Here is a 23,499-nt window from a genome sequence, read left to right as displayed (position 1 = left end):
AAATTTTACTACTGTAAAGAAACGTAATTTTTTTTTAAATATTGGTTTTTTTCGCGGAAAACCTTACATGTTAAATAAATATGAATAAAAATTAAAGGTAAAAATACCTTCTGAAAGGGGGCTTTTGGGATAACATCATTAAAAAATTCCGCCTCACTACCAAATTTCCAATTATTCCAACATAAGCCGCCAGGAATTTATTTACAAAAACAATCAAAAATCGCCCATTACCACTATCTATATTATAAACTTTAATCAAAGCATCACATAAGACGTATCCAAACACCATGCTTCTAAAGCAGTAATTTTACCTTTTTTTTTAAAAAGCCCTCCGATAAAGCTTTTAGATCTGCAGGAATATCATTATAAAATCGATATAAGTTATAAGAGATTATGAATGTCTGTTCAGTATTTAATCTTCTCTAGCAAGTAAGTAGGACATTAATCTACCAAAGAAAAGGTAAAAACAGCATTAGTAATTTTTTTATTAGAATAAAAGGTTATTTTCACAAAGCAACTTTCTGACTTATTAACTATACTTTTCTGACAAGATTTGAATATTAAGGGTTCTTAAACCACTCAATAGCTTTTTGCCTGATTTATCATCTTGTAGCCCTGTTAGATACGCAGCATTTTCCCGTGTAAGTAGAAACTGACTGATCATTTAAAGATTTGCATTAGAATATATCTTCATATATCTTTAAACCTTTTCAAAATACTTACGAAAACTGACCATTCCGTTTCCATTAGTGTCAAACAGTTGAAAAGCGGTTTTGTAAAGGGCGTCAGGAAAACATAACAGCCCCTCGAAAGCCTGAAATTCCGGATAAGATATGAGACCGTCTTTGCTGGTGTCGACGATGCCGCCCAAAAGTCGGACGGTGTCCGCATTGTAGTCTTTCTCGTTCAAAAGGCCCAAATATTTAATGACGAAATCGTTGGGGGTCATAAATTTTTCGCCATTCTTTTCCACGGATGCATACTTGTTGAAGATTTCTTGCAATTGCGATGGGGAGGCACGTTTTAGGTATCCACCACCCTATAGAAATAAAATAGTTAAGTTAAACTAAATGTCACGTTGGACAAGTATATAACGGAGAACTATTTCAATTAGAAGAGGCTGCAAATTGCATTGAAATTTCATGCATTCCAGCTTTAACATTAAAAAATATTAAATTTTAAAATACTTTAAAATCCTACAAGACAGAGTAAATATATATGTAACTTTAAGTAACATTTCTACATTTTCAAGACTTATTTATCAACTTCTTTTCTAAATACATTCAGTAAATTACATTCTCTTCTGCTGGAATGCCATTAAAAATCTAGATCCGCTAGGATTAAAATACTTCTAATCTATAACTGTAGATGATTTGTTTTAATTAGTAAGTTATTTCGTTTATTATGTCTATGATCCACGGGGTGATAGCTACTTCTATTTTTGAAGATAAAAGTGAGTATTTTCTTTGCATGGTATAACAATTCTATTAAATAATAATAAGGTGTATTAAGTAAATATAATTTTTAGGATTCTCTTTTGAATTATTTCCAATTTTTGCAAAAGTGTTTTGCAACAGCCACCCCAACCAGCATTAAATAGCTGGTATTCAGAAGACCAATAATAGAGAGCTCAAAGCCGTGAAATGTTTAATACTTCAGTTTTTAAATTTGAATTACTAAATTAAAACAATTTTTTTTTGTTGAAAAATTGATACCTAAATTGATTTACTGAGAAGGATGTGCTTCAATTGACAAAATATCATTAAGACACATTTTGTTTTTAAATTTTTGTACTTATTTTATTTTCAAATAAGATAATAATGGAAACAATTTTTTGAGATTTACGTTTATCGTTGATATATGAAAATCGACGTGTAGAAAATAATTAATTAATGAGAACATTTAGTTAACATGAAATTTAAACAAAAAAGTGAAAAGCCACAAATACATATTTGAAAACATGATGAACGTGATTAGGATGCATGAACAGACGCCCCTAGTAATAAAGACTAGTAATAAAGACTAAGTATAAAGACTATTATAATAAATAATACTAATCATAATAAAAGAAGCATTTATTCATTCGGCATCCAAAAAGAAAAATGACACGAATATATTAATTTAATGAGTATCTAATTCTGTTAAAAAAAAAGAAAATGCGAGTTTATTTTCAAACATAACAACTTTTTACCAACATAAGGTTCTTCGGGTCCCCAATATGCGGGTCTGAAATTTCTAGGCTCCTATAGAGTTATTTAATAAAATTTATAAAATTCTTCAATCTAAAAATTAATTTTCTAAAAATGTACTTTTTAACCGTTAAAAACAACTTTTTAGCCAGTAAATTTTTAATTTTTATATAACTTATATAAAACGTATTTTTAAAAAACTAAAAGGTTGGTATTTAGGTACCTAAAAGTAATTTTAAATAGAGGGGTTTCTTTAGTCATACCAAAGACTTTTTATTTGAATCTAATATTCAACAATAATTATTTTTATCTAGCTTAAATAAACAGTCTTCATGGCGGCATCGGGATCTTAAAATATAACCATTAAGAACAAATTTATGGGTTCGGGGACTTTTATCGAGATACCGCAGCATAAGCACTTCTTTTATAATTTTATAACACTGTATGGATTATATGGTTTTTACTTTTTCGTTCGTATTTAGTCTGTAAGTTTATAAGGTTGAAATAACATCTTAATTTCTTTGTAACAGTATACTTATAATATTCGGTTAATAAATTTTAATCATTATACAATATATTCATTTGTGCCTTTTATTATCTTCTAACTCGAATACTTTTGCGGTTGCCTATTTTAATAGTTTTTATTTGTGGTTAATAATTTTTCTGTGTGTATATATATATATACTTATATATACAGGATGTCTTATTTACCATGTGTGACTATTGACATTTCCGAAACTATAGGAGGTACGAGGGCGAATTAGAAAAAAGTGATAATAATAATATCCCTATAATTTATTATATAAAATCATTAAATCAATTTATTTTCTGTTTTTAAAAATTTCTCAAAGCAATGAAAATTAAGATGGTCGTTTTAATGTTTAGGTCTATATTTATACAGGATGTCCTAAAAATCAACGATAAGCCGAAAACGTGCAATAGATCAGGTGCGATTGAGTAATTTTAAAATTATAGGCGATCATAAAAAACTGAAAAAATTGACAACCCCAGTTGATCTTTTCAGTGCTGTGGACAGAAACTTTTGAATTTCTTAACATTTTTGTAATCTAACCCTTCGATAATTTACAAAAGTAAATTCAAACACAACCGTTAACATTTTTAAGAAATTACCAAATTTTTGCTAAGCTTGTGTTGAAAATTGTGCCTTTTGAACAACATTTCCCAACTTTAACTAACTATCCTGGAAAAATTACTTCACTGCTTGGCAAGTGTTTTAACTGACCCAGTTCTTGAGTGATACGATTGATGATGCCGGACAAATTGATGTGGTGTATACGGACTTCTAAAAGGCTTTTGATCGGACTGATCATTTCGTTCTGTGACAATTGTGACATACAATACTTTGAATCCAACCTGTATGTGGCGTCGTCTGGAGTACCCCAAGGGTCAAACATAGGACCATTGTTCTTGCTTTTCATTAATGACCTTTGCCATGTTTTGGCATGCAATAATTTGCTTTTTGCTGATGACCTAAAATTGACAGTCTTAATGATAGTGTTTTTCTCCAAGAACAATTAAATATCTTGCATGAATGGTGTATAACCAACAAACTGGAATTAAATATTTCTAAGTGTAAAGTGGTGACATTTACTCGAAAGAGTGAACCACTGTTTTACGATTATGATATTGATCACGAAAATCTAGTGCATTGCAAAAGTATAGGTGTTACCTTTGATATTCAATTAACTTTTATTCCACACATTCAATCAATTGTATCATGGCCAAATAAAGTTTTAGGGTTCATAGTGAGAAATTCAATCAATCAATCCAAAGAAGATTCCTGAAGTTTTTGCAATTTAGAGAGAGTGGTATTTATCCGCAAAGGGAAATTGATAATACCATTTTGCTACGACAGTTTAACATTGATTCACTAGACTTCAGAAGGTCGCTTATATCTCTTAATTTTCTTTACAAACTCCGTCATAACAAAGTTGATTATTTATTATCGATGTTAAGCTTTGGGATACCACGCGTGAATTCGTGACTTTCCACAACTTTCTATAATAGGGCTTCTAGAACCAATGTCGCTAGAAAATCACCTGTTTTTATAATGACCACAAATTTTAATAATATTTTTCATTTGTGTGATGTGCATTTCCGTACTCTTAAGCAACTGGGCATTACTGTTGGGCAATATTTAGCTTAGGCATAATTTTTATTTTGCATTCTATATTTTTTTTGCTTTCTTGTAATTGTAGTTTTTATTAGTTTGACTCTCGTAGATTGAATCAATCAATTTTCTAATACATATAAATGATTTGCCTGCAAGCAACAACAATTTCTGACTTACTCTCTTTGCCGATGATACAAATATAGCTGAACCCGAGAATACACTGGAACTGGCAGTTTCAAGTCTCGAGATGCAAAAGCAAAGGCTGAACTTAGGTTCTGTACAAACCGGCTGCTATTAAATCAAAGCCAAACTCAGCAGATGCTATTTGCAATACGTTTATGAATGAATGGGGGAGCACAACTGATGCAGAATCTTTGGTGTAGCCTTGGATTCTAAATTACAATGGGGACCTCATAATAAAAGTTAATGCATCCAATTTTTCAATGTTAAGAATCTGCCTATTTCTTATTAAGACGCTTCTAATTAGAAATGCCATTTACTCATTTGAGGAGTACTCCATACATATGTACCAAGGGTATACATGTTAGGGTGCTGTTAAAAGATGTATCGCATGAGATTCTGCGCTTTCTATGGGATCTTGGCATGCAGGGGCATAGATGGTACTGCAGAGAAAAATTTTCATGACCGCGATGATTGTAAGGAGGCTTTTGTACATTGTCAAACTCTAACACTTCTAAATAAGACGAACAACTACCATGTTTATATATTTTTGAAAACTTGTTATATATAAAGAAAATCAAAATTTCTTTAACACATGACAATGTGCATGAGCATGATACTAAAACCAGGACTAGACCTAGTACTAAAAAATAAACCGCTACATGTAAAAAAATTCTCCATCTTAATAATTACCTATTTATTTTTATCGTTGGGCAAATTCATTGAATTTAGATTTTAATATGCGTTTAAAAAACGTATTTTGTGCTATTAATTTATGACTTCAGCTTGTAAGTTCTTCCAGCTGAATATTTTATATTGCTGATAACTGCGGATGAGAATGAGGTAATAATGAAATATATTATATATAAACATTTCTTGTGAATGTAAATAAAAATTATGATTGCAGCTACATATATCTTATAGGAAAAAAATTGTTAAATACTTTATTATTAAGTATGTACATAAAAATAATTTACTTTATTGCCTGTTTAAATAAAATTGTATTTATATTACTGTTTGTTTTTCCTTGAAATATTTTAAGGGAAATTAGTTGTTGTTTAAGGCAGTTTCCTTTGAGAAAATCCAATTCTGTCACAAATTAACTTTCAAACTATTTAGGTTAGAAGAAGTAGTAAGAAGTAGCTTTATGATTTTCAAAAAGTTTTAATCATTATATTGACAGCTTACAGCTCGTACAGTACGTATCCAAATAAGTTGTTGATAAACTGATTTTTCTTGAGGATTTATCTATTAAAGTGAGTTGTGGACTTATTAAGTACGTGTATATTATGAGTTTTATTATAGAAACCAAAGTAAAGGTTTAACTTTTATTATTTGAATGATTTTTCTGTTTAAATATAGGCTTGTGTTTATTACAATATAAAAATGCACATTTCACCCATTTTATTTGATGTGGAAGTCCGCCTTAGAGCAAAATATCATCTCACAATGAGCTGATGCTTCTCTTTCTATTGGTTCTGACTATATCCAAAAAATAAGATTTAAAGGCGATTAAAGTCGTTATGGAAAAATGAAACGTGATACAAGAAATGGGCGGTTCGGCCATTTTTAACTTGAAAACTCATCTCAGATTCAAGTATCATTGACAATCGCAATAAATTTAGTTAATAATAAATAATATCCGCAGAAAAATATAAACTGCAGACCCAGAAATTAATACTATTTTAATGAACTCAATACTTTTTCTGAACGGTCGCTTCAAATCTTCGACAGACAGCGTTCAACAAAATGAATTAACGAATTATCTGAGCCTCTTGGCCATCTTACGAACCCAACAGTTGAAGATTCGTTCATCTTTTAACCTGCCGACTTGGAAGTTAGAGAAGAGTTTTAAAATTTATGAAAAACAAAAATTCTTCAGGTGAGGATGGGATCACTCATCACATGGTGCTTTGATATCACGTCTGCTTATACATGTCTAATCTCTCATGGATGGTGGGCACTTTTCCGCGTTGTTTAAAGTCAGTCAAAGAGACTCCAATTCATAAGGATGACAATCTTGGTGATCCATCAATCTTTCATCCTATTTCTCTTCTTTCTACCTTGTCAAAGATAATTGAAAAACTGGTACAATTTTGCATGTATAACGTCAAATCAAATTGTTTGTAATTGGTTTTTACTGCTGAACAATAAACAATAAATAAAAGTGATTTCAAAAGTTGGCGTATCTAATGTAGAATTCAAAATAGTAAGATACCTGCTGGATTATTGGTTCAATAGGGGTGTATTTTTTTTAGTACATAGTCAAATGTACGCCGCTACTCTAAGCTAAGATAATAATTATTGTACAGTCAAAATAAATGAAATAAAACTTTACTTAAGTCGCAACTAATGTTCAAATTTGCCATCATTAGTGTACACTTTTTCTTAATTTTAATTTCTCACTTTTTATTAATTATTGTTCCCCGTAAAGTAGGAAAATTTAAATAATTTATGTCAGTTGGGTGGAAATGGCGCCAGGCTAATCTATGTACCTGTACGGGTATTCCCTGTTCAGAAATAATTCTACAGGGTAAGTGAGACAGGTAGTGAGGCAACTTAGGACATTAATTAAGAGCTTTGCTACTGCAGTACTTTGCTATCCTCCGTTTACTACGCATCTTTCTGTATTCGTGTTGATATCGTGTTTTATTTATTTTGGCTTTTTTGGATTTTTTCGTTAATCCTAAAGTGTAACCGCTACACACCTATCAAGACTATGTTAGATGTTCTAAGTTTGTTATCCGTTCAGCAAAAATAGTTTTTAATGTTAAATTATTTATATTCAAATTAAAAAGAGGCATTTTACCTAAATAAATCTGTGATAAATTAACAATTTTTCGTGATGTCCACAATTATAAAACCATAAATTGTGAGAATTTTATTTCGGTTAATAGATGTAGTACCAGTGAAACGCATAATCATGTTTTATATAGAGGACTAACTAAATTCAACAAATTACCAAATGATGTAAGAACTTGTACAAATGTTAATCAGCTTAAGAGGCTATTGAGACCGCATGTATTAAGTAAATTTAAGGGCCTATTGTTAACTTATTGTTTTTCTTTTCTTCTTTTCTCTTTATTGTATTCAGTTATTCGACTTGCTTCCATAGGTAGGATATTTCTGGACTACCGGGAGGCGGTGATTGTCCATTGGAAATATCAGCAAAGTATATAGATTTCAACTGTTAGACTGTGATATCAGGACGGTGCCTGTCTCCCAGGAAAAGTAACCGAGATGCCCTGTTTGTTCGAGTCATCATAAAAACCCGACCTAGAAACATGTGTCGCAACTTGCTTGAACCACCATAACGAGCCGATCTTATTATGAAACACAATTAATACCACCCATTGTCGTTCTTTGGAAATGCAATGGAAGCACGATTAACAATTATCATATAATGTATTAATTTTTTTGTACTATTTTATCTATGTAGCTTTTTGCTAAATAAAGATTATTATTATAATAATTTGGCTTGGTTTATTGGACTTGATTTGGATTTTGGCTCTTCTCGAGACAATCGAGAACCGTGTGATTGTTTAGTTAGTAAATGAAACCATGCCAGATCATTATACTGCGCGTATTATAATCTCATCTATGGAGAATCCAAGTATCTTACCATTTTGAATTCTAGATTAGATACGCCAACTTTTAAGATCACTTGCCAAACAGAAAAGTAATTTTGTTTTCCAGGACAGTTAGTTAAAGTTGGGAAATGATGGTCAAAGGACACAATATCAAAAATCTGATAATTAGTGATTTTGTAATTTATCGAAGGGTTATTCAGGGTTACATTAAAAAAAATTGTTAAGAAATTCAAAAATTTGTAACCACAGGACTAAAAAAATCAACAGGAGTTGTCAATTTTTTTCGGTTATCTATGAATACCCAAGATAGATTTTTCTAAATATATTTCTTGAATCCCTGGTCTATTGCCCATTTTCGACTTCTCGTTGATTTTTGGAACACCCTATATATTTAATCAATATAAAACAGATTGTTAGTTAGGCTATAACTAGCAGCTTATTAATTGTTTTTTATTTTTGGAAAAGTAGGTAAATTTTAATTGTAATGTTTCTAGCTTATGCAACTTATAAGTCTATCAAGGAGGGTTTATTTTTATTGTTTTTTTTTTAATAAATAATAATAAATTATAAATTGTATATTTAAAAAATATATATGGTAGAGATCAAGGTGTACTGTTCTCTCCAAACAAGTAAAATATTATTTAAAAAAAAAAACAGACGAGATCCCACTCAAATTTAATTATATTTAATACGAAATTTTTACAATTTGTGGATTATAAAAAAACATTAATAGAACGTTCAAATCATCCAAGATATTTAAACAAACAGTCAATTGGAACTTATCATCGAAAGCAAACTGAAGGTCAATAGGTGAACTAATAACAATAATGATGTCGCGCGGAAACTAAAAAAAGAACCAAAATATTAATGTGCTGTTAGTTCGACGTGTTTATAAAGCATATTAGTGGAATAAATAAACGTGAAAAAAGACTAACCTCCAAAATCACCACCGACTTGCTGGCCATCCTATTATGTCACAAATTAACCCCTCGAAATAACAAAAATTTATCGTCGGCCGCAAACCATCCGAAATTTGCAAGGTTACGTGATGGCTTTTCAACTCTAGATAAAAATAGTTTTCGGATTTGTTTGCGTTTTTCAGTTTCACGCGCACTTTTTAATACAATGTCTTATATTTTTACCTCATAATTTGAACCTGTTTTTTTTGTCAACTAGAGTCACTACTTGCCCAGAAATTATAACAAAATTACAGAAACTCGTTTAATAAATAATCATCTCACTCACCGTTATTGAAGTAGAACTCATTATCGCCCAAATGAGTCAATTTCGGTTATTAACTAAAACAATGCACAATGATTTTTTAACCCCAGACTTTTTTAAATAAATCTAATAAAACCAGTCAGACATTTCAAATTTTACTGCAGTTTAATTTTTTTTTAAGAAATTGATAAGGTTACACTGACATTACTTATCTTGGTAGTATTGACGTTACAAGTGATGTAATAATTTAACTGATAAAGCGTCTTATTTTTTAACATAAGTCAGATTTGTGAATATGATTAACTACCCAATGACGTTTGTTTAGATGGTTCATTGCGTGATTAATTAAAAATGAAATTAGGTTTGCAAAATAAAACAGTTTTGCCAGAAAATTTCTACAGGCTACCAAGTTTTAGCTGATATATGAGATAATGCAGTGAAATTTAGATAGATAGAATACTTGTGGTTGACATACTACCCCGCCGTATCCGAAACGACGAAACTAAGACAAAACCGTTGGAATTTTTCCGATAGCTCCCATAGAGGCCGAGATATCAGCCTTCAAAGTTTCGGTTTTTTCGTTTTTCGGGTAAACCCCCACGTATCAATTTTTTTCAAAAAAATATATTTTTTTCGAATTCGAAATAACTATACCAGCGGATTGTTCTCATCAAGTAGATCACGAAAATACCGGGTCACAAGGGAATCCGAGCAAAACAAATCGAGTATTTTTTCGACCTCGTTTTTGAGGCCAAAAATGGGCATCAAAAATGCCAGATCTCGGCTATTATAAAAGCTACGACCTTGAGGATGGTCTCGTTGAATTCAAAATGACGAAACTAAGACAAAACCGTTGGATTTTCCCGATAGCTCCCATAGAAGCCGAGATATCGGCCTTCAAAGTTTGAGTTTTTTCATTTTTCGGGTATACCCCCCCGTTTGGATTTTTTTCAGAAAAATTATTTTTTTTGAATTCGAACTAACTATACCAGCGGATTGTTCTCATCAAGTGGATCACGAAAATACCGGGTTATAAGGGAATCCGAGCAGAACTAAAAAATCGTGTATTTTTTCGACCTCGTTTTTGAGGCCAAAAATGGGCATCAAAATTGCCATATCTCAGCTATTAGAAGAGTTACGACCTTGCGGATGGTCTTGTTGGATTCAAAACAACGAAACTAAGACAAAACCGTTGGAATTTTCCCGATAGCTCCTATACAAGCCGAGATATCGGCCTTCAAACTTTGGAATTTTTCATTTTTCGGGTATACCCCCCGTATTGAATTTTTTCACCAAAAATTGATATTTTTCGAAATCAAACTAAGTATACCAGCGTCTTATTTGGATCACCTAGATTAGAAAAACACCGAGTTATAACAGGATCCGAGCAGAACTAAGGGAATGAGAGCACTTTGAAAATCCTGAAAAAGTCGTTTTCGACGTCCGTTTTTGAGGCCAAAAATGGGCATCAAAATTGCCATATCTCAGCTATTAGAAGAGTTACGACCTTGCGGATGGTCTTGTTGGATTCAGAACAACAAAACTAAGACAAAACCGTTGGAATTTTCCCAATAGCTCCCATACAAGCCGACATATCAGCCTTCAAACTTTGGAATTTTTCATTTTTCTGCTATACCCCCCCGTATCAAATTTTTTCACTAAAAATTGATTTTTTTCGTAATCAAACTAAGTATACCAGCGTCTTATTTGGATCACCTAGATTACGAAAACACCGGGTTATAACAGGATCCGAGCAGAACTAGGGGAATGAGAGCACTTTAAAAATCCTGAAAAGTCGTTTTCGACGTCCGTTCTTGAGGCCAAAAATGGGCATCAAAAATGCCATATCTCGGCGATCGTAAAAGCTACGACCTTGCGGATCGTCTCGTTGAATTCAGACGGACGAAACTAAGAGAAAACCGTTGGAATTTTCCCGATAGCTCCCATAGAAGCCGAGAATTCGGCCTTAAAAGTTTGGGTTTTTTCGTTTTTCGGGTATATAATAACAACTAATATTATTTTTTAGTAAATATTATTGCCGTTATACTATGTCCTGACCTAAATTTGATAAACTATAATTCAAAAATATTTGCCCTTTTATTATTATAAAAATTGGCACAAACAAAAGAATATAATAGTTTTATTTATTAATCTTGAACAAATATTATCATCACTATCTAAGATAAATTAGATCTACTAAATATTATAAATGTAAGAATGATAATTTTTCAATTATTGGCCTGAGAGCCTGCTATACATATCAAACGTGATCGCGAACATTGTGAAAGTCGGCTGACATAATAATCACTAATATAGTATAATCCATCGCGTTACTATCAGCTGACTACTTGTCTATATTCTGTTTTGTACAACACACTGTGGATATGATAACAGAAATTAAGTTTTAAGTGGTCCTATAATTATTTTAACTTTTAAGATAATTATAAGACCACTGGGTATTTATTATTATTGATTTTGTTTAAAGCATGAAAAACATTTTGTTCTAATATTGGAAAGAAAGCTGGCATGATGAAGCCTTTGCAAATTCAACAAAAAATCTAAATATTCATATTTAAAAATTAGCAGACAATAAATCTTAATAATGGGGTATTTCTACTGTGAATGATTGCTAAACTTAATAAAAAATTTTTACCAACTATTTCACTATATGTTAATTGAGCTATAATTAATGAGCTATAATTATTGGTCAAAATATTGTTCTTATTAGTTATAGTTATAATTATGAAGTTTTGAGGTATTATTGTATTGTAATTTATAACTTATATGTAATATTTATTTATTTATTTAGGGACTTGCCATTTTACAATAAATAGAACTAATTACTAAATACAGTATAGATATACATTGCCATACAAAAAAAACATGAAAGTATATATCACAATATATGCCTTAAAGATCCTCTAAATCTTGCCTCTGAAGTTCCAAAAAAATCTACAGATTGTTGCATAGAGTTTGCATTATTTAACATTCTTGTAATAGGGTTATTTTTGCCATAATTTGTAGAAAGGTAAGGAACATAAAAAACATTAGTATGCCGATTCCTTCTTATAGGTACATTCAGACATACTAGATTTAAAAGATCTTGACAATCAATTACACCATTAATAATCTTGTGAAATAAATGAATTTCAAGATTTAGTCTCCTCCCTTGCAAAGTATCAATTTTAAGTAGCAATCTTAATTCACTATAAGAATAATCATCTCTGATATAACCACACCTGTAACCAATATAACGAAGAAACTTATTCTGCACTCATTCAATTGCAGTTACATGTGTTACATAACAAGGGTTCCAGATAGGTGAGCAATATTCCAGAACACTTCTAACTAGCGAGCGATATAGTTTCTTTATCGTAAAAATTGAAAAGTCCTTACTAGACCGTATGATGAAACCTAACATTCTATGAGCCCGAGAGATAATACCCGATATATGAATATCAAATGATAATTTGCTGTCCAATACAACACCAAGATCCTTCATTTCATCGGTAACCTTTAAGTTAGTATGGTTGATGGAATAATTGTAAGAAATAGGACTTTTTACTCTTGAAAATGATATTTGATAGCATTTTTTTATGTTAAGGTCCATATGATTTGCTTGACACCAGCCATAAAAATTATCAATGTCTTCCTGAAGAAGCTTAACATCAGTCATTGGTACATCAACAACATCAGTAATAGGTATATTTGATTTGATTTAATATGGAAAATTATGTATATTGCATATTTAATGCTAAATTAATATTTTGTAGACTATATTATATGTAGGTTAATCAGATTAGAATAAAGACTGGTTACAGTAAACATATTTTCTTTCGTGTATTGAAAGTCTGCTCCTCATTTCAAGGCAAGATATATAATGATAGATTTGTTGTGGGTTTATAGAGAACTGCTTTATTTTTAGGAGCATATATATGTTGTGACTTAGGTAATTTAATATTACAATAATTTGCCACGAAACTTTAAAATTTATAATATTAATATTAGAATAGGTCTATTACCCACATGTATGTATATTCATAAAGAGGATTGAATATATATAGTTGTGCTAGACATGTCCAAATCTCGACTATCAAGATATGTTCATTAGCTTATTGTGATTCTTTCTTTGAAATAATTTTAGTAATAATTTTGATAAGAACAACATGTGGATTTTCAAATTGTCAAGTCAGTAAAATTGTCAATTTGTAGGCCCTGATACCAGGAGGATCACTAATAAATAAGTAAATAAAAAAGTATGAAACTTTCAAAGTATTAACAATCTAATTTAAATTAAAATAGGAGTTTTAATTAACATTTCAGAGTTTAGATAGAGTTTCAATTATTTAAAAATTGAAATTTTATATTTCTCTATAATTAATGCATATTAATTAATTGGATAATCAAGCAGCTTGTGTCCTTTGGCATGAAAATGTAACAATACTTAATAAATTAAGATGTACAACTTACCTCTTGGCACGAAGCCTTAGAACCCAAAAACAGGCCTGCCATCATCATAAATAATTAAAACAAATAAGAAAAACTGTTAGTTACCAAAAATTAAACTTAGGTAATTATTGATCTCTTGGTTTATTGGAATGTGTTATGTCAAATACAGGATATCACAATTAGAATTCAATGGATTAAAGGCCTGGTTTGTATATAATTATAAACAATAACAATATAAATGCAATAAGAAACTTTTTTCGATCTTTTTGGGGCCCTCTGAAATCACAACCTCACTTTTAAATTATTTGAATTCACTCCCTGAAACTGACAGATGAATGACACGTGAGATAACAATTATTTTTGGACCAATGAAAAAGGCGGAATTATTTCGTCGCACCTGGACGACATCGTCCGCATCTGCCCTAATTAAGGGTGCGTTCTTACGTTGGATGTTGGATATCTTACATGCTTATAAATCTCACAACGTTTTTCATTTGATGCACTGGTGGAAACTAGACCTAGTTTTCGTATTCCGTTGCACTATTCAAGTTTTTACATTCCATTTGAAAAACTATAAATTAATTTCTAACTAAATTCAAACTGAATCAAGAAAGTGAAAATGGCACAATTTACACTCAAGTTTAAAAAATGCTATTTATTTTTTTTGATCTTGGTGTGCAATTTTATGTGATTTCATCTTACTGAATGCAGTCCTGTTCGTTCCAATTCTGCTTCATATTTCCATTTCTCGTTCACTAGAATTCCGAGATAAGTACTGCTCACTCGTTCTATTAATTCATTACAAAACCCATTTTTCAACTATGAACACAGCGCACGATATGGATTACACCTTAACTACAGGAGCTCAGATGTTCCTACAAAAAGAAATCGGGTGATCTCGCAAAGCTTTCAAGGTTTTATTCATAAAATTAAGTGATGTACGGAATGACATTTCGAAGGAGTTACGCCTGATATTCTTCACAATGTGCGGAAACACTTTGGCAAGTATAAATATTGAACAATAATGGAGAGAGTGCAACCTTGCCTTACACCCCTCAGGATCTTCATTTGCTCAGTAGTCTCATTTCTGATTCTGACAAAAGCTGAATACCCCTTTCTAACCAACCCTACATTTTTCCAAATTTCTACCGTCTTTCAACGTTTTGCTCTATCAGAAGCAGTCTGGCAGTCAAAAAAACATGCGTGCACAGTACAGTTTATGTCTCTGCATCGCTGAAATAAAACTTGAATGCTATATATATCCGACACATCTGACTTAAAATTCTAAAGTCTTCACACTTTTTAGCTTCTGATTTTTTAGACAAGGTAATGAACTCATTGATGAGATATTAAAACACCCTGATATTAGAGTTAGTTTTGATAAATTGAGCTTGCTAAGAACTAAGTTTAAGACAAAAAATAGGTCAAAATTATCCATAAGAGATGTACAAATCAAAGTTACTTAGAAATCTGAAAGATGCTGCTTAAGGCAGAACTTGTAAAGATTAAAAGGAACTGCTTCTATGTTGGAGTGAAGGCAGATTTCAACCTCACCATGCATCTTTTCTCTCCTACAAAAAATAAAAATGATAGTATAGCTTTCAAGATTCAGTAGCTCAAATTGCTTTGAGTTGAGCCAGTGCTCATTAACATAAAAACAATCACTTATTTGCTTATTGACTCCAAAATGTATTATAAAATCGTGGTAGCTCTTATAGAAGAAAAGAGCTTAAAAGGTTGCATAGTATATGGAAAGGAACTAAACCGTTAGTTGACTATAAAGCCTATAAAACCTTGTGAGCATCCATAAAGTCCCATATTGATGCAGCGCATAAGATAACAAATACTATAACATATGCTGTATATAACAAATACTGAAAACTATTTTGCACTATGACCCCAAGAAATTTTGAAAATTTATACCGCAAAAAGAAACAAACACATCTATAATGCCTAATATTTGAAATTACAATAACAATTGGTGGTCTATTTTCTTATAGGTTGTGTAATATATTTAAACATTTCTTTGGTAGCATGATAAACAACTGCACTCTGTCTGCCGATTTTAGTCAAGTACAATCTGTTTCTCAAGATATGCAAAGTTATGAATTAAATCATAAGAATGTATTAACATCTTTAAAAAAACTAACCAACAAAGAGACTTTTGGGTTTGACAGTATTCTTTCTTTTCTCCTTCTTGATTGTGATTCTGCATTCACTAAATTTCTGTGTATACTTTTAGTTATTCACTACGCACAAGCACTTTTCTTGGTGGTTTGCAAACAATTGGTCCTCTCTTTATGTCAGGAAAAAGAAATATGGTGATGAACTAGCGCCCAATCTCCATTTTATTCAGCTTTTCTAAGGTTCTTGTTATCTACACAGATTTTGGTAAGGCCTTCGATAATGTTGAATCATGGAATTCTTTCCAAACAACTTTATAACATGGGCTTTCATAAACATCTAGTAGAGAGTCTATCTAGAGTTTTTGCAACTTATTGGATAGATTTGAATTTGTGGAATTTATTGGGTTCAGATCATCTACCTATATGGCCGAAAATGGCATTTATACGAGTTTTGGTAGTAAGTTTCTACTACTTGCTGTTGATTTGAAAGATTTTCGTCTATTTAAGCATTGTCATGACTACATGCAGCTACAAGCAGATCTTGATAAGGTTTATAAATATTGTAAAGTTAACAACAAACTCCTATAAAACCTTCAGAAATGTAAGTTGTCTATTTCTTTGTTCAAAGATACACTTCCAAATTGTACCTCTGTTCGTGATCTGGCAATATTAATAAACTTTACCTTTACTGTTCATAGAAATGCCATCATAGGATATTTATTAAGACCCCAGATTTCATGAAAACATCTTGTCGGACTTGCATTGTCTTATTTATTTAATGTAACACGACGTTTCGGTTGGTAAGTATCTCCAACCGTTATCAAGTGTAAACTGCTTACACTGCTTACAGTTTAAGCACTGTAAGCAGTTTACAGTGCACGATAGTGATGAGTTTGAAGATTCCGATGAGCAATTATTCGATGATAATAATTATTAAATTATTCCATTTTTGTATAGTTCATGAAATAAAGAAATATGTTATTTAAAAAGTGCCATGTTAAAATAAATAATCGCGCTGAATTTTAATAATATATATAAAAAAACGAGTTGCCGCGTGAAAACGTCTATAGAGAGCGAAAAAATTTAATTTCTTACCCACTGACTGACGGGCGTTGTTCTAGGGAATGGTTGACTGGCCGTTTTATTTATTAATAATATGGTCAGTAGTAGTTGCTAAAAAAAATTCAAGCTTAATAAACAAATTGCACTCTTATAACCCTCACTACGCTCATCACAGCTGACTGACCCGCTGTGTCCTCATAGGACGTTGACTGGCTATTATAATTTTGATGTACATATAAAAAAACAAAAGTTCATAAAGTTTCAGCCTTAAGAAATCGATTTTATTATGTCGGTGATCACGACATGTTTGACTGCGCACTTGAGGCACATGTTCTAACATCCGCTTGACTGAGCATAGCATTTTATTGAAAATTATGATTACAATCACCTGACAAAAAACCAGGCTTAATAAATTCAGAGACTTTTTTTGGCTCTAGTATTTACGACGTTACTGACATTGGGGATTTCTGAACGTACCTTAATTTTTGACAGTTTGTTGACGCTTTGATATTGACAACATTGACGTTGAGAAGACAGCAGAGTTTAGAAGAGATAATTGGGGGTGACGAAAACTCTTGAATTTTTCGTTTTGTTTCGTATTGGGGCGTAAAAATAATTAAAAAAACAGCAGATCAATTACAGCTAAGGAGCGTCAGGGGATTCAATTTCTATGGTAAAACTTGAATTTTACCATAAGTAAAGTTATAAAGTCAAAAAAAGGCTAATACAAACATGGCCACTCCATCTGCCGGTGTGGGTGAGTACACTTTTTTGGGTATAAATTAAATTAATAAATATTAAACTAATCTAGGATTAAGACAATATGCTTATTATCTCTTTTTGGTCATAATTTAATTATGTGGTTACATATAGGCAAGTCACCATGTAGACAAAAGCTTTGATCCATAAACACCCCACCATTACAGACATTCCCATCATACTTCAATGTAATATAAGAAAAAAACGTTTTTATAGTTGTACCGAGAAATTTCCGACTGCTAGAAGAGCTGGAGGCAGGCCAAAAAGGTGTCTCAGATGGCACAATCAGTTGGGGCTTGGAAAATGATGATGACATGACCCTGACTCATTGGATGGGCATGATCATTGGGCCCCCCAGGAGTCCTTATGAAAATAGGATGTATTCTGTTAAAATTGAATGTGGTGCCGGGTACCCAGATGAGGCACCCTTGGCCAAATTCATCTCTAGGATTAACATGAATTGTATTAATGGTACTACAGGAGTGGTAAGTTTATGTTTTTACTAAGTAGTAAACCTAAAACTTATTTTCGTCAAAAAATTTCTTTTATAATTTGTTCTTTGAAAGTTTACATAGATCATTTTCTTATAATGCAAGTGAGAGAAATTAATAAATTGTGTTTTAATATAGCACATTACACTTATTTTTTTTTAAAGCACATTGATGCAATTGGTTAGTTAGTTAGAGATATTTATTAACAATTTTTGTTTACTTCAATGAATGTAGTGAAAATTTCCATAATCATTAATATTAATTTTAATCAGTTTCTAGCTTAGGATAGAACATCTGATGGAAGCATTAACTTTGAAGCTTTAGATGTTTAGAATGTTAGACTAAAACATTTAATACTCCACCTCCAATTAAACTCATATCTCGACTATTCATTTATTTTGTTTTTAACTTTTGTAAGGCCTTACAATAAGTTTATTCAGATACATAATTCAAATTCAAATATGCTTTATTGTTCTCAACAAAAAAATGTTATTAACAGAGCCTTATTGTGTCATAAATAAATAAAATAAAACTATACTACAATTAAAAAAAGTCACAATATACAAAAGTTGCATAACATTGAACATTAAATATGCATATACAGGAGATTATCAAAAAACTTTTATTTGTTTTGTTTTGTTATTGTAACTTTTCTGTGTTTTGTTAAGTAACTATGAAGTAAAATTACTAAAGATGTGCCTTAGGTTTATAGAAATCTAAATTTTCATAGAAATGTAATTTTAATACATTCAAAAATAAAAACTGCAATTATTTGGAGGTTTTTAAAGTGCATTCTACATGATCCATTGTATGGCAGCTTTGCAATTGCATACCCTAATTACTGTTTTGTGTTGTTTTAAAATAGTTAAAACATCTGATTACTTACATTGTTAAGGATATTAAAGGTATAATTTTACAAGGTATACTAGTTTGTTGGTTTAATTGTTTATTTTAAGGTATATTAAAAAAGAGAATTCTAAAAAAAGATTAGAAACCTTACAGGCAGATTTAACCTTAGTGATACATTTATTTCTTTGTTTAATGAAAATAAAATTGAAGTAACTTCTTTGCATGGGCAGAGTAGTGTTAATTATGTTATTTATGGTAATTATGTTAGTTATCTTCTGAATTGAGATACTTGTCTTGCAAAAAGAGAAAAGAGTTGAGATTCAAGTGTAAGAGAGACTGGTCCCAATTTATCTTCAACATTGATTTACAGTTTAAAAATAATCCTAAATATTTTTGGAAATATGTTCCAGACTTAAAATCTACATACAATCATCCTCACTGCTTGTTTTATAATGAAGAACCTGCAGATGATGGACAATCCATTGTTAACTTGTTTAAAAGTTACTTTGAAACTGTCTATGTAAGGAGCAGCAATGGGAATTTTGGAATGAATATCAATGCATCAACAAGTAATCTTTCTCAAAATCTAAACTTTGCAGCAGTTTTGGTTCAGGACATTTTCAATAGGATTTGTTGCTTGTCTAATAAATATACTTTGTTTCCTGATGACATACCAAATGTGCTTCTCTTCTTGAAAACTTCTGCATTTCCTGATAGATGGAAGTATAGTTTTATAATCCCTGTTTTAAAAAGTGGGGAAAGAAGTAAAGTCAGAAACTACAGAGCATTCAGTTTTCTATTACCAAACTCTGATACCTTGGTAAGTGATCAATTGAGGTGGATGTGCTGAAATTTAGTCAATATGCATCAGCCTGGCTTTTTTTCTGGTTAATCGACAGACACAAATTTGTTGTTATATCAAAATAGGCTAATCAAAGCCAGGGAGGATTTTAAACAGGTGACTCAATTTATACAGATTTTTCAAAGGCGTTCGATCAAGTTGATCATGGGTTTTTTTGAGTAGGTTGTTTGATTTAGGTTTTGGTGTGGCTACTCTTGATTGAATCACTAGTTTTATTGTGGGTCGTCAGCACAGGGTGAAAATAGGTTTATTTTTGTCTAAAGCAAATTTTATTACCTTAAAAGGAGGGACATTGTTCGCTCTAAGCTTGAAGATGCCTCCATAATTTGATCACCTTATCAGGCAGTACACAACTTGATAGTGGAAAGAGTTCAGCATACATTTTTAAGATTTTGCTCATTTAGGATGGGTTTTTTTCGGGGAGAGTCGCTTACATCTGATTACGTTGGAGCGTAGGCGGAATATATCGGGTATGAGGTTCATACATAAGCTAATTAATGGTTACATTGTAGCAGCTTGTTGGAGTGCGTAAACTTAGATTTATCAGCTAGGATTAGAAGGGGTGCCTTTCAATCTTTCTGTATCCCATTTTACTGTACTATGGTCAAAATTCTTCCATAGATCGTTACTGTAAACTAATAGATAGTTGCAACATTAAAGTATTTGGCCTGTCAGTGAATTTATTTAAGAAGCAATTGGTCAAATCTGTTCTTTAGTTTTAATGTTTGAACCTTTTAAGTTTATATTTTACATATTTTTATAATTTGATTTGTTTATGTTATAGGACAGAGGATTAGTACTTATGATGCTTATCTTGGATAACTTTAAGTTAGCTTGTAGAATGCTGTTATTATATTGGTAACTTTTAATGGGGTATTCCATCATTAATAAATAAATAAATAAATAATAGACAGTTAAAAGGACACTGTCAGAAACAAAGTCCACCAGGTCATGTAGAGCATACACATGAGCCCAGTTGTACACAAAGCTTTGCTATGTGACTGGTCCAAGTTAGTCTACTTTCTACATATATGCACTCCAAGAAAAAAAACATATTCAGAATTATTTAGACCTTCCAAATCTTATTGAAAAATAAAGTTTTTCTGTTTTAGACTCGTTTAATGTCATTTGGTTACAACTAAACCATTTAGTAACTAATATTTGTGTCTTCTCCATAGCATCCACAATGTGTATTTTGACAAGGCTCTCTTTAATACTGTAGTGTCACCACAAAAATTACAAAACTTTGATCTGGATCAGATCGTTTATATAAATTATAAGGAACCACGCACAGCACTGACCCCTGAGCGGAACACCGATCTCATTTTCCAGTAACTCAGATTTTTTATTGTTAAAATATGTAAGCTGTTTCCTGCCGCGTTAATAAGAGACTATTAAGCTAATACTGGTTTTATCAAACTTGTACAATTTTAGTTTTTCAATAAGAATATGTAGGGAGATACAATCCTTTGTAAGATTGCAAAAAAGAGCCCCAATGTACGAGGGTGGTTCTGCTCTGACAGGTTTATTTGCTATAATCTGAATCGGAAGAAATCGGAAAAAATGTATGAAAATTAACAGTTTTTCTAGGTACTCTCACATATTTTGTTCACCTTTTTAAGAGTTTTTTATGCCAGTACTGAAGGATTTCTTGGGCAACTCAGACAGCCATGTGCGCATAAACTCCTCTACCTCGTCATAGGTGTTGAATTTTTGACCTCTGAGGGTTTCCTTCAGTGGTGCAAACATGTGGTACTCACTAGGTGATAAATCCGGACTGTAAAGGGCGTGTTTCACCCCAATTTCGATATTGTATCGAGCGTGAGACGCGCGGTATGAGGGCGCGTTGTTCTGAAGAAGAATGACACTTCGTGCTGGAATAAAGAGCAATAAGCAGGTTTCACATGGTGTTTTCAGATGGTTAGCATGCAGACGAGTAAAGTAGAATGCAACGTTGGGTGCACAGAAAGTTGTTGAAAGTGTGGTGTGATGATGGTTCGCGGTTGACGGTCATGAGTTTTACTCTCGACGGTTTTGCCATCCTTGAATGCTGTGGTCCATTTAAACACATTAGCCCTACTCAGGCAGTCACTACAGAACTGATTTCGAAAAAAAATTCCATGTTTTAAATTAATTTTCCGTTTGTTTTCCGTTGTTTTTTTTTTGCCTTTCCACACTCAAAAACGTATGAAAATACGTTGCGCAACAGCGGTCGGCACTTGAGGTTCACTCATGGTCGTTAGCGCGCGTGTGATACATGTGCTTCTGACGAAAACTATGTCACACGCTAAGTGTGCGGCCACACATAAAGTTGGTAGCGGAGAAAGTGGCGGAGAGTACTTCGGATATGGCTACACATCTCGCTGGTTTGGGAGCTTATTTTAATTGTACTTCTACTAAACTTAATACGAAGAAACCTAATACGCGCGAAAATGTGAAACAAATTTGAACGCTCCGCCACTAGCTAGCAAGTACGCGTCTTTCCGCTATGCGCTCTGCCGTATGTGTGGCCATTCGTATTTAATTTAAGGCAATTGAACGCCGCTGTCCGCCTTATGTGTGGCCACACACTAAGGAACCCAGTTATCACATACTTGAGCCACGACCTTCAAAACATACATGCCCGCCATCTACAGCATATTTTGTCTCCATCAGATCTTCACCGCCCTCGTATTACCTGTTATAACCACCATTATTATAACCTGTATTTAAAAGTTTTATTAATTCATTCACGGCCGTTGTTGAAAGAGACTTTCTAAATCCAAATTGACAATGACTTAAAAGTTGATTGTTTTCAAAATAATTTGTATTAGAATATAATAATGGTATTGAATTACAACATCTTGTTCTCAGGTGGACAACCGAATGGTGCCGGTGTTGGCCAGGTGGCAACGCGAGTACACGATCAAAACGGTCCTGCAAGAATTGCGTCGTTTGATGACGTTAAAAGAAAACATGAAACTGGCGCAGCCGCCAGAGGGTAGCTGCTTCTAGCCCGTCGTCACAACGTTAACGCGACAGTGCGACGTTGCCAACGCCACGTTGCAGCAACCGACGACTGCCACGCGTGCCGGTTGCCACTACCATCAACCCTCCTCCTCCTCCTCCTGTTGCCTGTTGTGATCAAACCAACATGCACACCCTTGGTGTTTTTTTTTTGCTGCTTCTCAAATAATTTGTTAATGTTGTTCTCACCTTGCAGGGTGTTTGCCAGCGTCAAGGCCCTGTACATTATAATTTATTGTTATTATTTCTTGGGGTATTTAAAGCATTGTCGTGCGCGGTTGTAAGTTTAAGTTTTAAATTTACACGATAATTATCTCTAATGATAATATTAATATAACTGCAGGGGAGTGTCGCGAGCCGACACCCCTGTATGATTCTATTAGCGAATTAATAAAATAACATTTTCTTTTTATGTAAAGTTTCAAGAATTTAATTGATAAGTGTAAACCGCCTGCTGAAATAAATATAATTTTACATGTAGGGAATAATATGGAGTGTATTTATTAAAGTCCCCTTTCAAATGGTCAAAAATGCTAGAGTATATTATACAGGAGCTATGTAGAAGTAGTTTGAAATAGGAC

At 32.2% G+C, this 23,499-nt stretch overlaps 2 protein-coding genes across 4 annotated transcripts in view; one reads left to right on the top strand and one right to left on the bottom strand.

Moving 5' to 3' along the window:
- LOC126738971 (calcium-binding mitochondrial carrier protein Aralar1) overlaps nt 1-14,079 on the bottom strand; it is a 28,497-nt gene extending 14,418 nt beyond the window's left edge. The window contains exons 1-2 of one of the 3 annotated variants that reach the window (XM_050444480.1): nt 13,785-14,079; nt 724-1,039 (exon numbers count right to left, since the gene is read on the bottom strand). In XM_050444480.1, coding sequence (XP_050300437.1) covers nt 724-1,039; nt 13,785-13,832 — 364 coding nt within the window. In that variant the 5' untranslated portion in view covers nt 13,833-14,079. Of the gene's footprint in view, nt 1-723; nt 1,040-9,028; nt 9,255-9,338; nt 9,501-13,784 lie in introns of those variants that run through there. The other 2 variants (XM_050444483.1, XM_050444481.1) reach the window with 2 other exon arrangements.
- A 3,388-nt stretch (nt 14,080-17,467) lies between these two features.
- LOC126738974 (ubiquitin-conjugating enzyme E2 variant 1) lies at nt 17,468-23,406 on the top strand. Its single transcript, XM_050444486.1, has 3 exons — nt 17,468-17,708; nt 17,927-18,195; nt 22,766-23,406. Exons 1-3 carry the CDS (start codon nt 17,684-17,686, stop codon nt 22,904-22,906), a joined length of 435 nt encoding a protein of 144 aa, XP_050300443.1. The 5' UTR covers nt 17,468-17,683; the 3' UTR covers nt 22,907-23,406.
- The last annotated feature ends 93 nt before the right edge of the window (nt 23,407-23,499 follow it).

Source organism: Anthonomus grandis, chromosome 7 (assembly GCF_022605725.1).
Source record: "Anthonomus grandis grandis chromosome 7, icAntGran1.3, whole genome shotgun sequence".
NCBI lineage: Eukaryota > Metazoa > Arthropoda > Insecta > Coleoptera > Curculionidae > Anthonomus > Anthonomus grandis.
Note: the sequence above shows the minus strand (reverse complement) of the source record. Positions and strands in the feature narration are given on the sequence as shown.

Coding starts and splice junctions, on each gene's coding strand:
- LOC126738974 (XM_050444486.1), top strand. CDS start 17,684: ATGGCCACTCCATCTGCCGGTGTGG. Junction 17,709..17,926: donor CACTCCATCTGCCGGTGTGG/GTGAGTACACTT, acceptor ACGTTTTTATAG/TTGTACCGAGAAATTTCCGA. Junction 18,196..22,765: donor TTAATGGTACTACAGGAGTG/GTAAGTTTATGT, acceptor TCTTGTTCTCAG/GTGGACAACCGAATGGTGCC.